Here is a 16,868-nt window from a genome sequence, read left to right on the forward strand (position 1 = left end):
TCCAGAACAGCCTTCAGTGTTACTGTACCTGTTGGAGTCCGTAGGAGCCCAGGATCAGCAAGTCGGTCAGCTATATTGCGGAGCCTGCAGATGCAGGGGAGTGACTCCTTCACTCCAAGGAAGATTCCTTCCAATGTCTTTGGATGTCCGCAGGTCCTGAATGGAACCTGTATGAAGCACGGACACTGACGGTGCAGCGGACTAGCAGAACGAACAGGTCAGGAGCAGATGGAGTCTTCCTGGGTGCAGTCTCTGTACCTAAAGCGAAGTCAGATGTGGTCAGTCTGATGCGGTCAGTACGACTCAGTTAGAATGTCCAGACGGTTAAAGAGGACGTGGAGTTTGATCTGAATCGAAGCCCACGACAAATCTAGGGAACCACCCTCAGGTAAGCACTTAGGTACCCTAAGGAGAAGGGTTGGGATGATTCAGGGGACCCTCACAGAGGAGGGGCTTGGTTCAGTTTCGCACCATAGTGAAAGCCAACTGCTCCCCGATCTGGTTTGAACTGGAATATGCAAGGGGGGCACCAAATATACCCTTCAAGCAGTCTCAGTGCTGCTGGCAAGTACCCCCACCCTGCCCCAATACACTAAACCCGGTCTGGGAGGTTGTTGCACCTCCCTGTGACAGGATATCTATTGTTCTGCCTTCCCCTGCTCAAGCTTGGCTCAGCAGCAGGAGGGCAGAAACCGGTCGGAAGCAGCCCTAGCTTCTGGTCACGATCTGGAAGGCTGGTACCAGAAGCAAAGAGAGCCTCCCAGAGGAGCTTTACAGTGCATGGAATCATACCTCCCACATCATGTTTGATACCAAACATGACAGGGTTTGTTACAGCCAGTTTAGAGATGGTCATCGCATAATGACACATGGCCACTCTATAGGTTGTAATGGCTGATGCACTTACAACTCCGGAGAATGGACTCTAAAGGTTGTAGGGGTGCCCTGCGCATGCAGGGTCAGCCTCACACTTAGAACCAAGCACCATGCCTTCAGGACAGAAAGGCCGGCCTGAGGAGTGACTTATAAGTTTTAAGTGCAGTGACCTCAGATATAAGAAAATGTATATCTGTCATAAGAGGTGCTAGCACCAGCTAACACAGGATGCAATGGCAAGCCTGTAGTGGGTGGCATAATACATGCTTCAGCCCACGGGTGTACCTATGCCCTGGGTACTTTGGTGCCATATGCTAGGGACTTATAGGAGTACACCAGTTGCCAGTCTATGGTGTACCTAAGTACTTACCATAGCCAATTTAGGGGAGAATCCACAGAGACTGGGTTCCTGGTTAGCAGGATCCTAGTCAGAGTAGTCAGAAACAGCATAGCACCAGGCAAAAAGTGAGGGTAACCATGAAAGCAGATCCTACTTTCTGACACAACTCCTCTACCCCGAAACGAAAGGAGATGAAACTAACCTTGCCCAGTTGAGTCTTCATTTTCTAAGAGGAATTAGCTGGAGAATCCACCTGCATTGGCATTGTTACTCCCAGGTCTATGTTGAGACGAATGCCCACCGATTTCAGGAGATGCAGGAGAGTTGACAATGACCTTGGAGCTGCAGCTGTGTGGACCAGGCGATACTGTGGAAGACCAGGAGCTGTTCATGAGCTGTCCCACACCGGATGACAAGAGCTTAAGGGTCGGCGTCCGTTGGGAGCTACTGCTGAAAAATGCCTGGATCCAGTCTTTCACCTGGGAAGAATTCAAAGTTAAGGAATCTGCCGCTAGACTGTGTCTCTACCAAATAAAGGGTTACTGAAGGTAAGTAACTTTTACGTTAGGACTAATCTGAATGAAGTGCTTCAACCTGCGGTTTCCACCTCCGAACCCCTTTTGCTCTTTAATGAAGCACTAACTGATGTCCTTCTAGGCACATATTCACAGGAGCCCCTGTGCTAGGCTTGGACTAAGACAACTGCACGCCGCCATCGCCCAGGTCTGGATTACCCAACATTCCTCAGCCAACACCCCACCCCGAAAGTTTGGGGGTGCAGGCCTCCACATCTCGGGGCGCGTTCCCTCCGGATAAGAAATTCAAGAGGCTGAATTCATTTGGTAAGATGTTTTCTTCCTCCAGTCTGGCATTGAGGTCAGTGAATACCCCATGCTTAGTGGGCCGTTTCTCCCACTCCCTTTGGGAGACGGTTGCACGTGTGCTGCCACAAGTCCAAAAGTAGGCCTTGGCTGTGCTCTCTCAAGCAGTTAAGGACAGGAGAGATGCAGCAAAATCCACAGCAGGGTGTGGCCGTGATACAACGGATTCACTGGGCAGATCAATTTCCACAACAGTGGCCCTTAGGAGCCCCTCCTGGCTTAGGACAACTGGCTTCTCTGGCAATGTCCAGGCAAATTTGATGGACATGCCTTTTGAAGGATGGCAGATTCAGCCCTAGTGAGGTTCAAGGACTCTCAAGCTACTACACGTAGCCAGTCTACCTTTCGCCCCTTTCGTGGTGACGGAAGGGGTTTCCAGCCACGTCAGCCCTAACCCAGCCAGTGTCCTGCGCGCGCTTCCCAAGCCGTGCGGGTATGGGACGCGGTTCATTCAGACCTAATAATGGAAGCCAGAAGTCGTCGGCCACCCTGCCCTCGGCAGCTGCAGCCTACATGCACTTCTAGTCTGATTCTGCAAGACCACACCACTCCAGATGGCGGAAGAATATATCATCTCATTCACTGGAGGTTCATAACATCGGACAAGTAGGTCTTGCAGGTCATTCAGGAGGGCTATTCCCTGCCTTTCCTTTCTTTTCCTCCTCCAATTCTGCCAAATCAGGAACGGCTGACGGAGGATCATTTGAAATTGCTCCAGGAGGAAGTTACAGGTCTCTTGATTAAGGGAGCTATAGAGGGGGGTCCAGTTTCAGATGTAGGCAGTGGCTGTTCTTCTGCTATTTTCAGATTCCAAAGAGGAACAGGTTGCGGCCCATTTTAGATCTTCAGATCATCAATCTCTTTCTCAAGAAGGAGACGTTCAAAATGCTGAATCTAGCTCAGGTCTTGTCTGCCCTACACCAAGAAGACTGGATGGTAGCATTTTATCGTCCGGGTGCGCATTTTTACATCCCCATCCTGCCGGGCCACAGGCGTTACCTGCGGTTCAAGGTAGACTGCAAGTCCTTTCTTTTTTTTTTTACAGAGTTTTATATAGCGCGTAATGGACCCGAAACGGGTACCAGAGCGCTTTCCATAGCTCCAGTTGCATTACATGAGGACACATTCCTTTTTGTTAGGCACAGGGAGATGAAGTGATTTGCCCAGAATCACAGGATGTTCAGCGTCATTGCCGAGACTCAAATCCAGTTCCCCAGATTCGAGGTCGACCGCCCTATCCGTTATCCCAACTCATCCCCCTCTTTCAGTTTACCGTTCTCCCCTTCGGGTGTTCACCGAGGTGACGACTGTGGTCGCAGCTCATCTACATAGGTTAGGGGTGTCAGTCTTCCCCTACCTCGGCGACTGGCTGTTGAAGGCGTCCTCGCCGCAGGCTGTCGTCTCCCACCTTCAGACTACAGCGGACCTCCTGCATGGGAAACATCATTTACAACGCAGGGATTACATCGCGATGCTATTACATCGCGGTTTTCACAATGCAAGTCGTTACAACGACTTGCGCTAAATGGCGCTCTAGGACAAGGAATAGTATAATTTACTATCCAACACCTTCCCTACTGTACGTAAACTGGAGTTGGAATAGTAAATTATACTACTTTTAAGTCCAGCGCCCTCCAACGCAAGTCGTAACGACTTGTGTTGTAAAAACCACGATGTAATGTACAGCAATGTAAATGTATGCGTTGTAACGTCATACATCCTCCTGCATTCTCTGGGGTTCTCCATAAATGTGCTGAAGTCACACCTGACTCCTTCTCAGATGCTCCCTTTCTTCTGAGCTTTTCTGGATACAGTGAGTTTCGGGCCTATCCTCCTGAGCAGTGAGTCCAGGATATTCAGGTTATGATTCCGATTCAGATGTTTCAGCCTCTATCCTGGATTTTGGCGAGACTGACTTTGGGGCTGTTGGGCATCATGGCCTCCTGCATCATGTTGGTAAAACATGTCAGGTAATGTATGCGGGCTCTGCATTTGGACTTGAAGTTCCAGTGGGGACAGCATTAGGGAATCTCACCATTGTGGTCCAGATCGCAGAAAGAACTGCGAACGATCTGCAGTGGTGGTTGACGAACCGCGATTGGGTCAACGGTAGACCCTTCTCACTCCCCCAACCAGATCTCACAGTCATGACAGATGCATCACTTATGGGATGGATCGGGCGGTCGTCTAGGAGAGGTGGAGATCAGGGGATACTGATTTCCGGCAGAGTTGGGGCTCTACATAAATTTGTTGGAGCTGTGAGCGATTCGATTGACATTAAAAGCATTTCTTCCCTCCGTCAAAGGGACATTAGTGCAGGTGTCCACGGACAACACCACTGCCATGTGGTACTTCAACAAGTAAGGCGGGTTGAGGTCGTGGACCCTTTGTGGAGAGGTCAATTATCTCTTAACATGACTGGAACTGCCGGGGATAACCCTGTTGGTTCAACACCTGGCAAGTTCTCTCAATGCCAGGGCGGACAAACTCAGCCGTTGATACCTAGCGGATCACAAATGGCATCTCCAGTCAGATGTGGCGCAAGATCTCTTTCAGCAGTGGGGAGAGCCTTGGTTAGATCTGTTTGCCTCCTAAGAGAACGGGCAGTGTCAGCAATACTGCACGCTGGAGTTTCCAAGGCGACTATCGTTCGGCGACACCTTTCGACGCGAGTGGAGCTCAGGCCTGCTGTACGCCTTTCCGCTCATACCACTCCTGCCCAGGGTTCTGAAGATCATGAACGACCGGGCCTGCAAATGAGCATCAATCCTTTGATCAGGCTACCCATTCTGGAGTATCTTCTGTTGCAGCAGTAGGGGTGTGTCCTCCATGTGAACCTGTCAACTCAGCGGCTCCATGTGTGGAGATTGAGCGGCAACAGTCTATGGCTTTTGACCATTCCCCTGAACTGCGTAACGTTATTTTGGCGGGCCTCCATTAAAACGGTAAACGTCTGCTGTTGGCATACATTTTTAAAATACTGTACAGAAAGGTCTATTGACCTTCTTTCTGCTTCTCTTTCCACTGTTTCCATTCATTTTAACCCTGGCCCAGCAGGGCTCTGCGTTGGGTACGCTCAAGGGTTATCTTTCTGCTGTATCCTTTATTTTATGGATACCAGACCGACCCTCTCTCTTTAGGTCTCCAATAGTACTTAGGTTTCTGAAGGGGCCGACTCCCATGTTTCCAGATCCAGCCTGGCGCCTTGGAAATTCAAAGGTAAGGAATCTGCAGCTAGATAGAGTCAGTACCAGATAATGCATTACCGAAGGTAAGTAACTTGTTCGTTAAGGTCCCATTGAGGCCTAACAAAGGGATCGGGAGGAAACATGTGATACAGATCTTTAAGGAACCTATTTACAAAAGAGGGCTTGAAGATGGATGGCTGATCTAGCAGCCGCAGGAAAGCAGAGAAGGCAAATAAATAATTCTTCAATGGGCTCAATGTAAATGGACTAGGGTAAAAATAAACAAAATAACTTGGGAAAGGAGTGCAGATAAATCGTTAACCTATTTGTCTGTATACCATGCCACAAACTTGCTCCACTGACCAGTGTATACTGGCTTTGAGGAGAGACGTTGAGCTGCCAAAATAGCATTACAGACTTTGGTCGAAAGCTGTCAACTGTCGCTACTCAATCTCCATGCATGAAAGCAAAGCGTTGACAGGTTTGGGTGGATAAATACTCCTCCCCCCCCCTGCTGCTGTGTTAGAAGATCCTCATGCAGGGGCAGCCTAATTGGAGGGGCTGGAGTGGTATGGGGAAAAAGGCGTACAGGAGGCCGAAGCTCCACTCAAGACGAAAAGCATCTGAGAGCATGAGCCTCCTTTGAAACTCCAGCGCTCAGACCGGCTGACATTGCACGTTTCCAGCAGTTGCAATCAGACCTAACCAAGGTTTTCTCCACTGCTAAAAGAGACCTTGCACCACCGCTGGTTGGAGACAACATTTGTGATCCACTAGGCATCTTGGGCTAAATTAGTCTGCTTTGGCTTTCAGAAATCCCACCAGGTGTTGTCCACCAGGGAAATGCCCTGATATTCCAGCCATGTCCAGAGGCACAGGGCCTCTTGACAGAGGTTCCACGCATACACCCTCACTGTTTGTTGCAGTACCACATGGCGGTGGGGTATGGTTGTGCGGGAACACCTGCACTAGCCTTCCTTTGATGGATGAATGCCAATCGGATTGCACAAAGCTCAATCAGGTTGGAGTCTGGATTCTGCCGAAGACCGGAGTCCTCAAATCTCCACCTCTCCCAGATTGCAACCCCATCACAGGATTGACGCATCTCTCAGTACAGTCATATCAGGTTGGTGAAGGGAGAGGAGTCTGCCACTTACCCATTCGCAGTCTGCCACCATTGCAGGTCCTTTGCAGTTCCCCCCGAGATCATGTCAGAGAGAATCCTGTGATGCTGGTCCCACTGCAGAGCCCACATATGCCAACAGGCATGCATCACAAGCAGGATGCAGGAGGCCATAGGGCCCAGCAGGCTCAGAGTCAGTCTAACAACACCCGGGATAGATGCTGAAATATCAGTATCATAGCCTGAATATTCTGAAATGGCAGGAAGGGAGGATACGCCCGAAACTGCACTGTGTCCAGAAGAGCTCGGATAAAAGGGAGCGTCTGAGAAGGGATCTGGTATGACTTTGGCATGTTGATAGTGAACCTCAGTCAGTGCAGAAGGTCTGCCGTAGTTGGGAGGCGGGAGATGACCACCTGGGGTGAGCTCGCCTTTTACAGCCAGTCATTGAGATAGGGGAAGATTGGCACCCCTGATCTCTGCAGATGAGCTGAAACTACCACCATCTCCTTGGGGAATATTCGAGTGGTGCTGGTAAGGCCAAAGAGGAGCCCGGCAAACAAAGTGTTCATGGCCTACCACAAACTACAGGTAGCATCTTACTGCAAACCACAGGTAACGTCTATGAGCAGGCAGCTCTACCATTCTGTCGCCCTGGTCCACGGCAGACTGGACTTGAGCAAGCGTGAGCATTCTGAATTTCTTCTTTTTCAGGACGAAATTGAGAGGTTGCTGGCCTAAGTTTGGACGAAGGCCTCTGTCCATTTTTGGCACCAGAAATTAGAGGGAATAACAACCACAACCTAATTCTGATGCTGGCACCCTGTCTTTGGCTCGACCAAGAGAGCTGCCACTTCCTAGCGGAGTCAAGAAATTTAGTCCTTCATCACCCTGTCATAAGTGGGTGGCATGAGTAGAGTATTAGTCCCAAAGGGGGGGTGGGTAGCCCCTTTGGACAATATGGAGAACACAGCGGTCAGAGGTTATCGACTTCATGTGGTGCAGGTTCATGGTGTATCCTGCCTCCCAATGGATGCCCATGATGGTCAGAGGGCAAACTAAAGATGCTGCAGCTGCTGGGAGAGTGGTGGATTGGCCAAACCTCTGGCTACCTGACCCACAAGGTTTGTGAGTACCGCTCCGCTGCCACGCATGGCCTGGGAAAACCTGATGGCCGTGGTGGTTGGGTAAGTAGAGATGTGGTTGCAAGCCCCATCCGTGGTCACTAAAGGTGGCGAGGAGCCATGGAAAGGCCCAAGGGCCTGGCTGTGGCCCTTCAGTCCTTGAAGCGCTCCAGCAGTAGGTCCGCCTTGTCTCCTAAGAGATGGAAACCATCAAAGGGCATGCCCATAAGCAAGGCCTTCACATTCCACCAAAAGCCAGTAGTTCTTGACCAGGCGTGGCACCAAAGGGCCATGCCTGTGACCGATCACGGGACGTTCCTGTCGACTGGAATGGAGACCGTCTAGCAGCAAAAAGCTTGACGGACCGCTCCCTAAAGGCTTGGGGTGCATGGCGCTACAAATGATCAAGTCTTAGCGTTGTGGTCGTGCTCAAGAACCGGAGGTAGAAAAGGTGTGGATCTGTCACCGACATTTTCCAGTGATAGGCGCCACAGGGCTTGAAACCAGCCTTCCTCTTGGACATCCCTGCCACACCAGGAGACACTGTCTTCGACAAAAGGGTCGAAAAAAGTCAATTAAAAAGTGACAGGGGGTAGCTCCTCTCCAGATCTGTGCTGACTTGGGCGGAATGAAAATAACTGACATCATGACACCACGTGCAGCATAAAAACCCCACCTAACAGTGTGCATGGGTACTGCTCACGATAAATGTTCGGATCCAGTCGGACGTCTGGGGATAATTCTATATTAAGGAACTTATGGCTAGAAATCTCTATCAGACGGAAAGTATACAAACAGATTCAGTAAAACTTTAATAAATCTATCTGTGCAAGCCATACGTCTCTTGCTCTGACATAATGGCCAGTGGAACACACTGTACATGGCATATGTCAGGACCTTCAGCAATTCTGTTTTAAAAAATGGTAATTCCACTCAGCCGTTCTCATGCAGGAATGATATTCCTGTCAAGCGTGGCTCCTCCAAAAACACTTCCTTCATTTCACAATTATACTCTTGTATAGAGAAATATTGGGAAATTGAATCAGGTAGTGGGCAGTGGGATAAACCAGGAACACTCCTTGTCCCTTCCTCTTCCAATTCATACTTCCTTGTTGATTTTTTCTGTTAGTGGTTTGGGGGTAAGGCCCTAGGCTGCTCCTCCCACCTTGTTTCTCACATCTCTCCCTCCTACAGAAAAAGTGAATTGAGCTGGCAGGCATGGCTAGGGAGAAGCTGGGCACCGTAATATCTGCCCCTAGCCCTCCCTACCAGAAATCATTGGATGGACTGCTAGGGAATCTCTTAAAGACTAGTCAATATGTATGTGAAGTAAATAGTGATGTTGCATGGATGTTAATGAGCATATTAATGAGGAAACCCTAAAGTGAGAACCAGGTAACCTCATTCAGGAGCTTTCCAATGCACAATAGTTCATCAAAACACCCCAGAAAGAAAAGGAGGTATCTCATCAGTGAGGTAAACAAAGAAAAATAAATTTGGTGTTCTGCTCGTGGCATAGATTTTGTGTCATATTTATTGGTCAGAAGAGTGTTCTAAAGACACCATTTGATAATGGACTTACATGCATCAAGGGCAGCAAAGAGGTGAAAATAATTATATGCAATTCTTTCTATCTTTAGGCGTAGTGGGTTGTTAGTTTGGTCATAAGTTATTCATGTAGTTTAGCCACATCAGCATCAGTAAAAGAAGAAAACTTATAGAGGTAAAATTCCACACGATTGAACGCAGTTGAGTTTGAGTAGGAATATAGTTTATTACAGAGCATTTTTAAATGTACAGTAAATACATTTACTTTGATAGGAGAACCTCACTTGAAAAATATTCTTAACAAAATAATAATTACAAAATGTACATCTCAGATTCCCAAAGAAAAAAATGAAATAACAAGCTTCCTTATATTTCTTGTCAAACTGTTGGAAATGATGCTTTGCCATAAATTAACTTTGAGGTTCGATACAGAATAACCTAAATCAGTTCACACAAATATTTCTAGTAGACTGTCATTATCAAAATATGAAATATACACAACGAGCACTAAAGGCAAGATGAATGGTGCAGACTGGACCAAAGGTGCTTTAACATCTTCCACCTTACAGCATTTGTAAAAGTGTTAAACGTTCTTAGCTGGAGGGCCGAATTCCATTTTCTTCAATGCAACTTCTCTGCTTGACTAATCATTCGATTTTCTGCTCAGAAAGGAATTAAAAGATATTACCAATCCTTATATTACATTTGGTAACAGGTATACTGTGCATGTAGTGAAAAAACAAAAAAGTACCGCAAATTAGAGTGACCAGAGAACTACTTACATTTGGAGATACGTGCCGAATAAGATTGAGAAACCACAACATTTCTCATCCTTGATGGGGCTCAACGTTATCCACTCTGCTATACTCCATTGGTACGAATGTCAGAGCTTTTATAAAGTGTTCTAATTTATAAGATTGCACCACCAGTGTGCCTCACAGGCGGTTGCAACACCTTAAATTGAACCCTTATTTTCAAGTGTTTCTCAATGTGCCACTCTAACCCCCCCACCCCCTGCCCATCAAACAAGGATGTGATTCAACTTCAGAAGTGAAGAGACCACCTAATGATTCTGAACTTCGTTCAGTACGACTATAATCCTGGCATACTCTTAACTTTAAATCTGTACACCTGAGAGCAGGGTATGCTCTCTGTACATTTATGATGGCTCCATCTTTATCTATATCTCCTGCAGTTGACAGCTTCCCACTACCAGTTTATTTAAACCTCAAACCTGCTCTGACAAAATGTACCAATGAAGCATGAACTTGCATGTATTTATTGAGGAAGAACAGCACATGTTCCTTAAATGTGGCATAGGCACACTATTAGGTGGCGCACAAGAGCATCATCAGTTTGAATGGATACTTTTAAAGATGGGGAATAAAGGTTGGTAAGTAAAAATAATTTATTTTCTTATCAATAAAAGAATTGAAGATGCGGTTAAACATGAACCTTTCTGTTAATAATGAAAAATCAACACTAATGACATGTCATGTCCTCCAATGCATAATGGTTACCTTTAAGTCAGAGCAAGTTAGTGTTTTGTCAACTTTACCAGCAATACAAAAGAGAATGATTGTCTCCACTGGAGCTATTGTGAGTCATCAGGATAACCAGTGCAGCAATTTATTTTCCTTGCCACTCCATATGTGGTGTCAAATCAATGGGGACATCAAACGCTCAGGTGTCAGAAACTTCAAAGCAACAAGGTCAGTGGTAGAGGATGCTGGACTCAGTCGCTGCTGGAAATGACATTAGGCAACGCCGCTGAGGCCATAAAGTACCCAACTCTAGGCATCAACGCCATTTCTCTTTTTTATTCATTCCTTCAATGCGCATCCGGAGCTTCACTTCTGAGGACATTTCTACCCCACCAAAACCTATTATTTTGTTGCAGTACCAAAATTTGTCTCCACCAATAAAAGTAAGGGTTCACACCCTTAAGGGATAAAAAAAACAGATGTACATTAGGGACACCAAGGGCCTCATTTATGGGGTTTTGTCTTAGGGGGTCACCTTGCTGCACAGCTCTATGTATATGTCAAAGTAAAAGGGCAGCAATGAACTGTATTGACCTAATATGGAACATTCCTGTCTTTTTCCGTGCACTGGCGCTGTTTCTGCAGCCTAGCGCCAATGGAGGCACCCTTGCACCAGGGTGCAAGGGTGCAGGAGTTGTTGGCAGGCTTGAGTTTGTGTAGGAAGATGCACTGGATCCACATTGAAGGCGTGAAAAAAAGGGAACTGATGTCAGTGCCTGGACTTGAGCACATTATGGCCTCAGCGGCGTCACTTCCGTCAGTGACTGAGTCCAGCATTCTCTACCAGTGACCTTGTTGCTTTGAAGTTTCTGGATCAAGTCTGACACCTGGGGGTTGGGATCTCGGACTCAGCAAAAACATGCCTCCTGCACAGTTGGGGGAGATGACCAACCGCCTAGATACAATAAACGACTGGTTATCGTTAGGCTTATCAGTGACCCAAAGAGACATAGCACGCATGTGGGGTGCGCCAGCTGCACCAACTGCTGCAGAGAGAGAAAACAACATGGACTGATGCATGTTGGCAGAAAAAACAATATGCCTCGGTAGATGTTGCCCATGGAGAAAAAAAATGATATATATATATATTTTTGTACCTAAGGGTACTGGTCCAACTCCAGAAAATATTCTTCCAGCAGCACTACTACAATCAAATCAAGACATGATTTCAACCTGCCCTGACTGAACAAATACAGGATGAGCTATTGGAGGTGATAATAAAATAATTACAAGCACATCTCTGTGTGTGTGTGCTAGTAGACATGCTGGGTACCTGTTGGAGGGTGAATGGGCATATCGGGTGATGAAGACGCACAAGGTGGTAATGCTAACTTCTAAGTGAAAAGCATGGTGAGAACCCTCGTCCTTCAGTTCATATTACTGGTAAGAACCTTCTGCTTGAACATTTCTGGATATTGTTGTCATCATTTTCCATTGCTCAAGATTCGTAATCTTCCTAATCACAGTCTGGACCATTTTAAGTGATTCTAAACTGAAGACAGATCTTGAGCAAGCATACAAATGGAAGGCTTCTTCCATATCTAGCACATGGCCCTATGTGAGGAACCAAAAGTGAGAATTACCTCCAGTAATAGCAAGCCAAGAATGAAACCAAACCAACAAACAAAGACATCCTTCCCATCAATATAGGATGGTCACAAGGAATAGTAAGACACCGTGTAATAGAGATTCGGTAAGTAATCCAGAAATTAATCCTTGTCCCTCTTGCTCATCACAGTTGTTTTAAATGAGGGATCAGCAAGAAAAAGGAGGATGCCTCCATACAGGTACACACAAGGCAAGGGTGTGCAGCACCTATGCGTTTGGTTCATCGAATTAAGTAGTGCAACATAAACAATATGTAAGTTATCCAAAAAGTAGAAGAGGTCATTGTGGGAAAAGGCGCCCTCAATAAATTTTATGACAATGAATTATTAGATGATGCCCATAAAGCAGTGCTGTAGATATCAACCATGGGCATCCCACCGAACTATCTGCAAGATAAAGCCACCACATCATTAGACCTTCTCATTCTGTGAAACAAAAGGCACCTTAACCAGGTCCTAAGTCAAGGACACAGACAAGCAAACCCAATCAGTAAGGTTAGAAATGAAAGGTTTCTAACCCACAATGCGCAAGCCCAAAAGTGACAAATAAGTCACCCAAAATCTGGAATACCTCTGTGTACCTCAGATACTCACACATCCCGTCCAATATCAAATGAGTGGGATTAGATCCAAACGTATCCTCAGTAAAGGTTCAACTGGAACAGAATTGTAGGTTGAAAATAAAATATAGGCACAGAAAATAAGATAGGGCTGCCTAACAAAGAAGAGTCCCTAAGGCACCCATGTGCCTAGCAGAAGAAATAGCATCTAGAAAGAACGCCTTAGTAGTAAGAATGCCCAATGGTCACCACTAATCTTAATTACCCCGACTCCTAGTGTCCTTTATACCACATGAATTGAGGGTTGCATCATCCAACAGATATGCCTGAACAAAAAAGTCAGGAACAGCAAATCACAAGTGAAAACTCACATGAAAATCATGAAGTTCAGAACTGTCTAAAATGCTGACATTGAAATGAGGAACCGAAAAGACCAAAGGTCTGCCAAAACATCCTATGAGTAGCCATAAAAGAGACTCAATAAGGTATTATCTGGGAATGACCCATCATCTCACAAAGCCTAAACAGTAGACCAAGAAGCAAATCTGCCAGAAGAGGCACTGGGTGCCTCACAAGGCAGCCAAACGGCAGAGTTGGAAAAAAAAAAACAGTCACCAAACCTCAGAGATAGAGGTGCACTAGAGGACGATGACACTAACCAATAAACCAACCAGGTTGTGGAAGGACAAAGAACAGCAATGCTTGGAAGTGGAGCATGGGTAGGAATGAAGACACGTTTTTGGGAGTAAACAAAAAAATACTATCACCTCTCACCCCTTCTCCAACAAAAGGGGAGGGGAAACATGGCAGTTGGAACAGAAGCAGCCACTGGGGATTATCCGCCAACCAGACATAAAGTTCCATGGACATAGGTGTCAAAGCTGACAGGAATCTTAACTGGCCAGGCTCTAAAGTCCATCCACAGGGGCCACCCATGAAGGAGATGCAGAATATGACCCAAACGCGAGTGTAGAAAAAGCCCACTCCTGCCACATCCACCAACGCAGTGAACCAAGTAAAGCATCATTGAAGATGACAAGACCAGAGAGGGCAGACAGCAGTAAGCCAACTTACACCAACCCTGGGACCTCACCAAAACACGGCAGCGGGGACCTCCTGGATAATCTTTGGAAAAGCCAGTAGGTGAGGCTGCATTTTCATCTTTGACTAGAACATTAAAAAAATGGAAAAAACAAATCACTTTCTGTACATAACGTATCTGTGATGTAAAGAAATGAGTTTGTTATGATCCAGTGTACTTTTAGGATTAAATATCTTTTATTGAGCATGTCAACACAGTATAGGTACAATACAGCTGTAAGAGGTCGCCAGACAGTCCGACAAGTGACAGGTAAAGCAATGCAGCAAGAGGGAGTTCAGTACGGTTCAGAACTTACAAGTTCGTAGTTATACACAGCAAGCCGCCTACAACCCAGTTTGGGCCGGCCGCGTTTAAAACATAGCAATGCAAGTTCATGACCAACCGTCGCTACCGGCTCCAGCATGGAGGTGGACCTAAAATGCAAAACAGTGTCATGCGGCCTGCCGTCTACCCATCTGCTGACCTGCACTTTCCCATCGCCAGAGTGTTGCTCAGTCCGCTAGAAGTGCGACGTACCTCCATCTTCTGACACACTCAGTAAACAGAATACCCACCCCCAACCCAACCATTCCAACCCCACTTAAAGCCCAACAAACCACCTCCCTCCACCCTCCAACCCCCCCTTCCCCTCAGCTCCCCTCCCTACTCCCTTTTCCCTCCCCGTGTGGTCCATGGTCTCCCTCTCTCTCATATCCCAACGGCCTCCACCAACCTAACGGGTGGGCCCATCTTCCTTCCTCTCCAGGTCAGTGTCTGTCAGCCTCAACAATCTAAGATACCTCGGGCAAGTTACCTCCACAAACTCAGACGACAGGAGGGTTAGAAATGGTTTCCAAAGCTCAGCATACCTGGCCCCTTCTCCTGCTTTGTACAGGGAAAGCCTTTCCATGCCCAGCACCATCCACAGGCGGTGGAGCCAACCTTGGTGCGTAGGAGGTTGCGCAGATCGCCAGTGCGCCAGGATATTCTGTATCACTGACCCCAGTGCGACCCCTCCGCGACCGTAATGGATAGGTCAATGCATTAGGCAGCCCTAGAATGACATACGAGGGGAAGCGTGGAACTTCCGTGTCAAAATGGGCGTCCACCTTGTTTAAGACCTGTTGCCAGTAACCCTGTAGGAGCCTGCACTCCCAAAGTATGTGTGTTAATGTGCCCAGTTGTCCACAATCCCGCCAGCATAGTGAGTCCTTGCTACTATCCATTTCATACAGGCGCTCTGGGGTATAGTACCAATAGGTCGCCACCTTCGTAAGAGTGTCCGTAAGCCCCATGTGGTAGGCTGAGTGTCGTGCTCTATAGTATATTCCCTCCCATTCCTTATGTGTGAAAGATCTCCCCAGCTCCCGCTCCCAGCGAACCCTACTCGCGCTGTAGGTGTATCTGTGTTTGTGCATGAGCATTTTATAGAGATCCGAGATTAGCTGCTTGTCAGTTGTGCGAGAAATCAGCCAGCGTTCAAAATCAGTTAGGCGCCTGTCCGCTTCAGATCTTATCGTGGGATTAAGAGCCCAGTGTCTGACCAGGAAATATCGGAGTCTCTCGGCTCCCGGGAGGCCGAACTCTTGACGAAACTGTGGGAAGGGGACTGCTCCCTCTGGTCCATACATATGGCAAAGAGAATGACAGCCAGTCGGTTTCCAGCATTCAAAAGCTTTCCTATCCATCCCCGGTTGGAAGTCGGGGTTGTCAAGGATGGGAGTGAGCGGCGACGGTATGGTGGTAAGGCCATGCGGAACCCCTACCCTGTCCCAGATCTCTAACGGGACTCGCATGATGAACGACGCATAGAGGTTGGGCGGCCTGTGTGCCCGGCGCATGAAAGGAATCTCCTACAGGGTCCTCCCGGCAACCGCCTGGTCTTGGAACAACCAATGTTTGCCAGATTCCCAGCGGACCCATTCTGCCATAAAGCGTAATTGCGTCGCTTGAAAGTACGAAGCTAGATTTGGGATCCCGATTCCTTCATGCTCCGGTGCAAGCATCGCTATCTACGATTTCAGGTGAGGCTTCCTCCCATTTTATATAAATTGTGAGAGCTCTGACTGCATCAGTTTAATCCAGCCTTTGGGCGGAGTAAGGGGTATATGCGAAAGATGTACAGTATCTGGGGGAGAATCGTCATTTTGACCGCCGCAACCCTGCAGAGCCATGACAGCGGGTAATATTTCCACTGTCCTAGCTCGTGTCTGATTTTCCGTCGCAGCTGGGAGTAGTTGATATCGACCGTGATCTGAAGCGAAGGGGCAAGTTGTATCCCGAGGTACGGGACCGCCTCCGAGGCCCACTGCAGAGGAAACGTGTCCTGCAATTTGGCGCGTGTGCTTGGTTCTAGGGACAGGTCCATCCAGTGTACTTTTGAGATGATAAAAATACTTATGCATTGTAGTGCGAGAACTCCAAAGGTTGTGGACTGATACAACAAAAATCATGATGCAAGAAAGACATACTGCTCTGGGTAAAGGTAAATTCAACACTAAGTATACTTTTTAAGATAGGTAACAACAGATCATGCATGGAGTTGTGCTGTCAAGACAGAACAAAAAAAAGAGGAATCCAGGGCATTCTAATACTTTACAGGCAATGGCTAGTGCCCTAGCACAGGAAGCCCCTTTTTGGAAGATGGCAAAGAGACACGCTGGGTGGGAACAAAAACCCAGGATTGAACACCCATGATGAAACTGGCCCACAATACTAAAAACACAGCCCTGAAACAGGCTGCATAGCTGGCACACCTTCAAACAGGGTATGACTAGTGCAGCAAGAAGGTAGCATAGGACTCATTACTTCCTGGGAAGCACACACTAGGTAACAGATGGCCATTGTTATCTCCACTCTATAGTACTTGTTTGATCAACCTCATCAGGACTGCTGAGTGGACCTGTGGAAAATGAACCTGCGATCACGATGTCAAACACTCTATAAGTGCAGCAGTTACTAACACTACAAGTGGGGCTGAAGATAAAATAAAGGAT

At 47.3% G+C, this 16,868-nt stretch overlaps 1 protein-coding gene across 1 annotated transcript in view; it reads right to left on the reverse strand.

Annotated features, from left to right (window-relative positions):
* Positions 1–9,286: 9,286 nt before the first annotated feature.
* The window catches only part of TUBGCP4 (tubulin gamma complex component 4), a 378,854-nt gene continuing 371,272 nt past the window's right edge, over positions 9,287–16,868 (reverse strand). Inside the window, exon 18 of the mRNA XM_086958209.1 lies at positions 9,287–9,739. Within this exon, the coding sequence (XP_086814335.1) occupies positions 9,724–9,739 (16 nt within the window). The 3' untranslated portion in view covers positions 9,287–9,723. The remainder of the gene's footprint in view (positions 9,740–16,868) is intronic.

The sequence above is a fragment of the Lissotriton vulgaris genome, chromosome 2_1 (genome assembly GCF_964263255.1).
Source record: "Lissotriton vulgaris chromosome 2_1, aLisVul1.2, whole genome shotgun sequence".
Classification (NCBI taxonomy): domain Eukaryota; kingdom Metazoa; phylum Chordata; class Amphibia; order Caudata; family Salamandridae; genus Lissotriton; species Lissotriton vulgaris.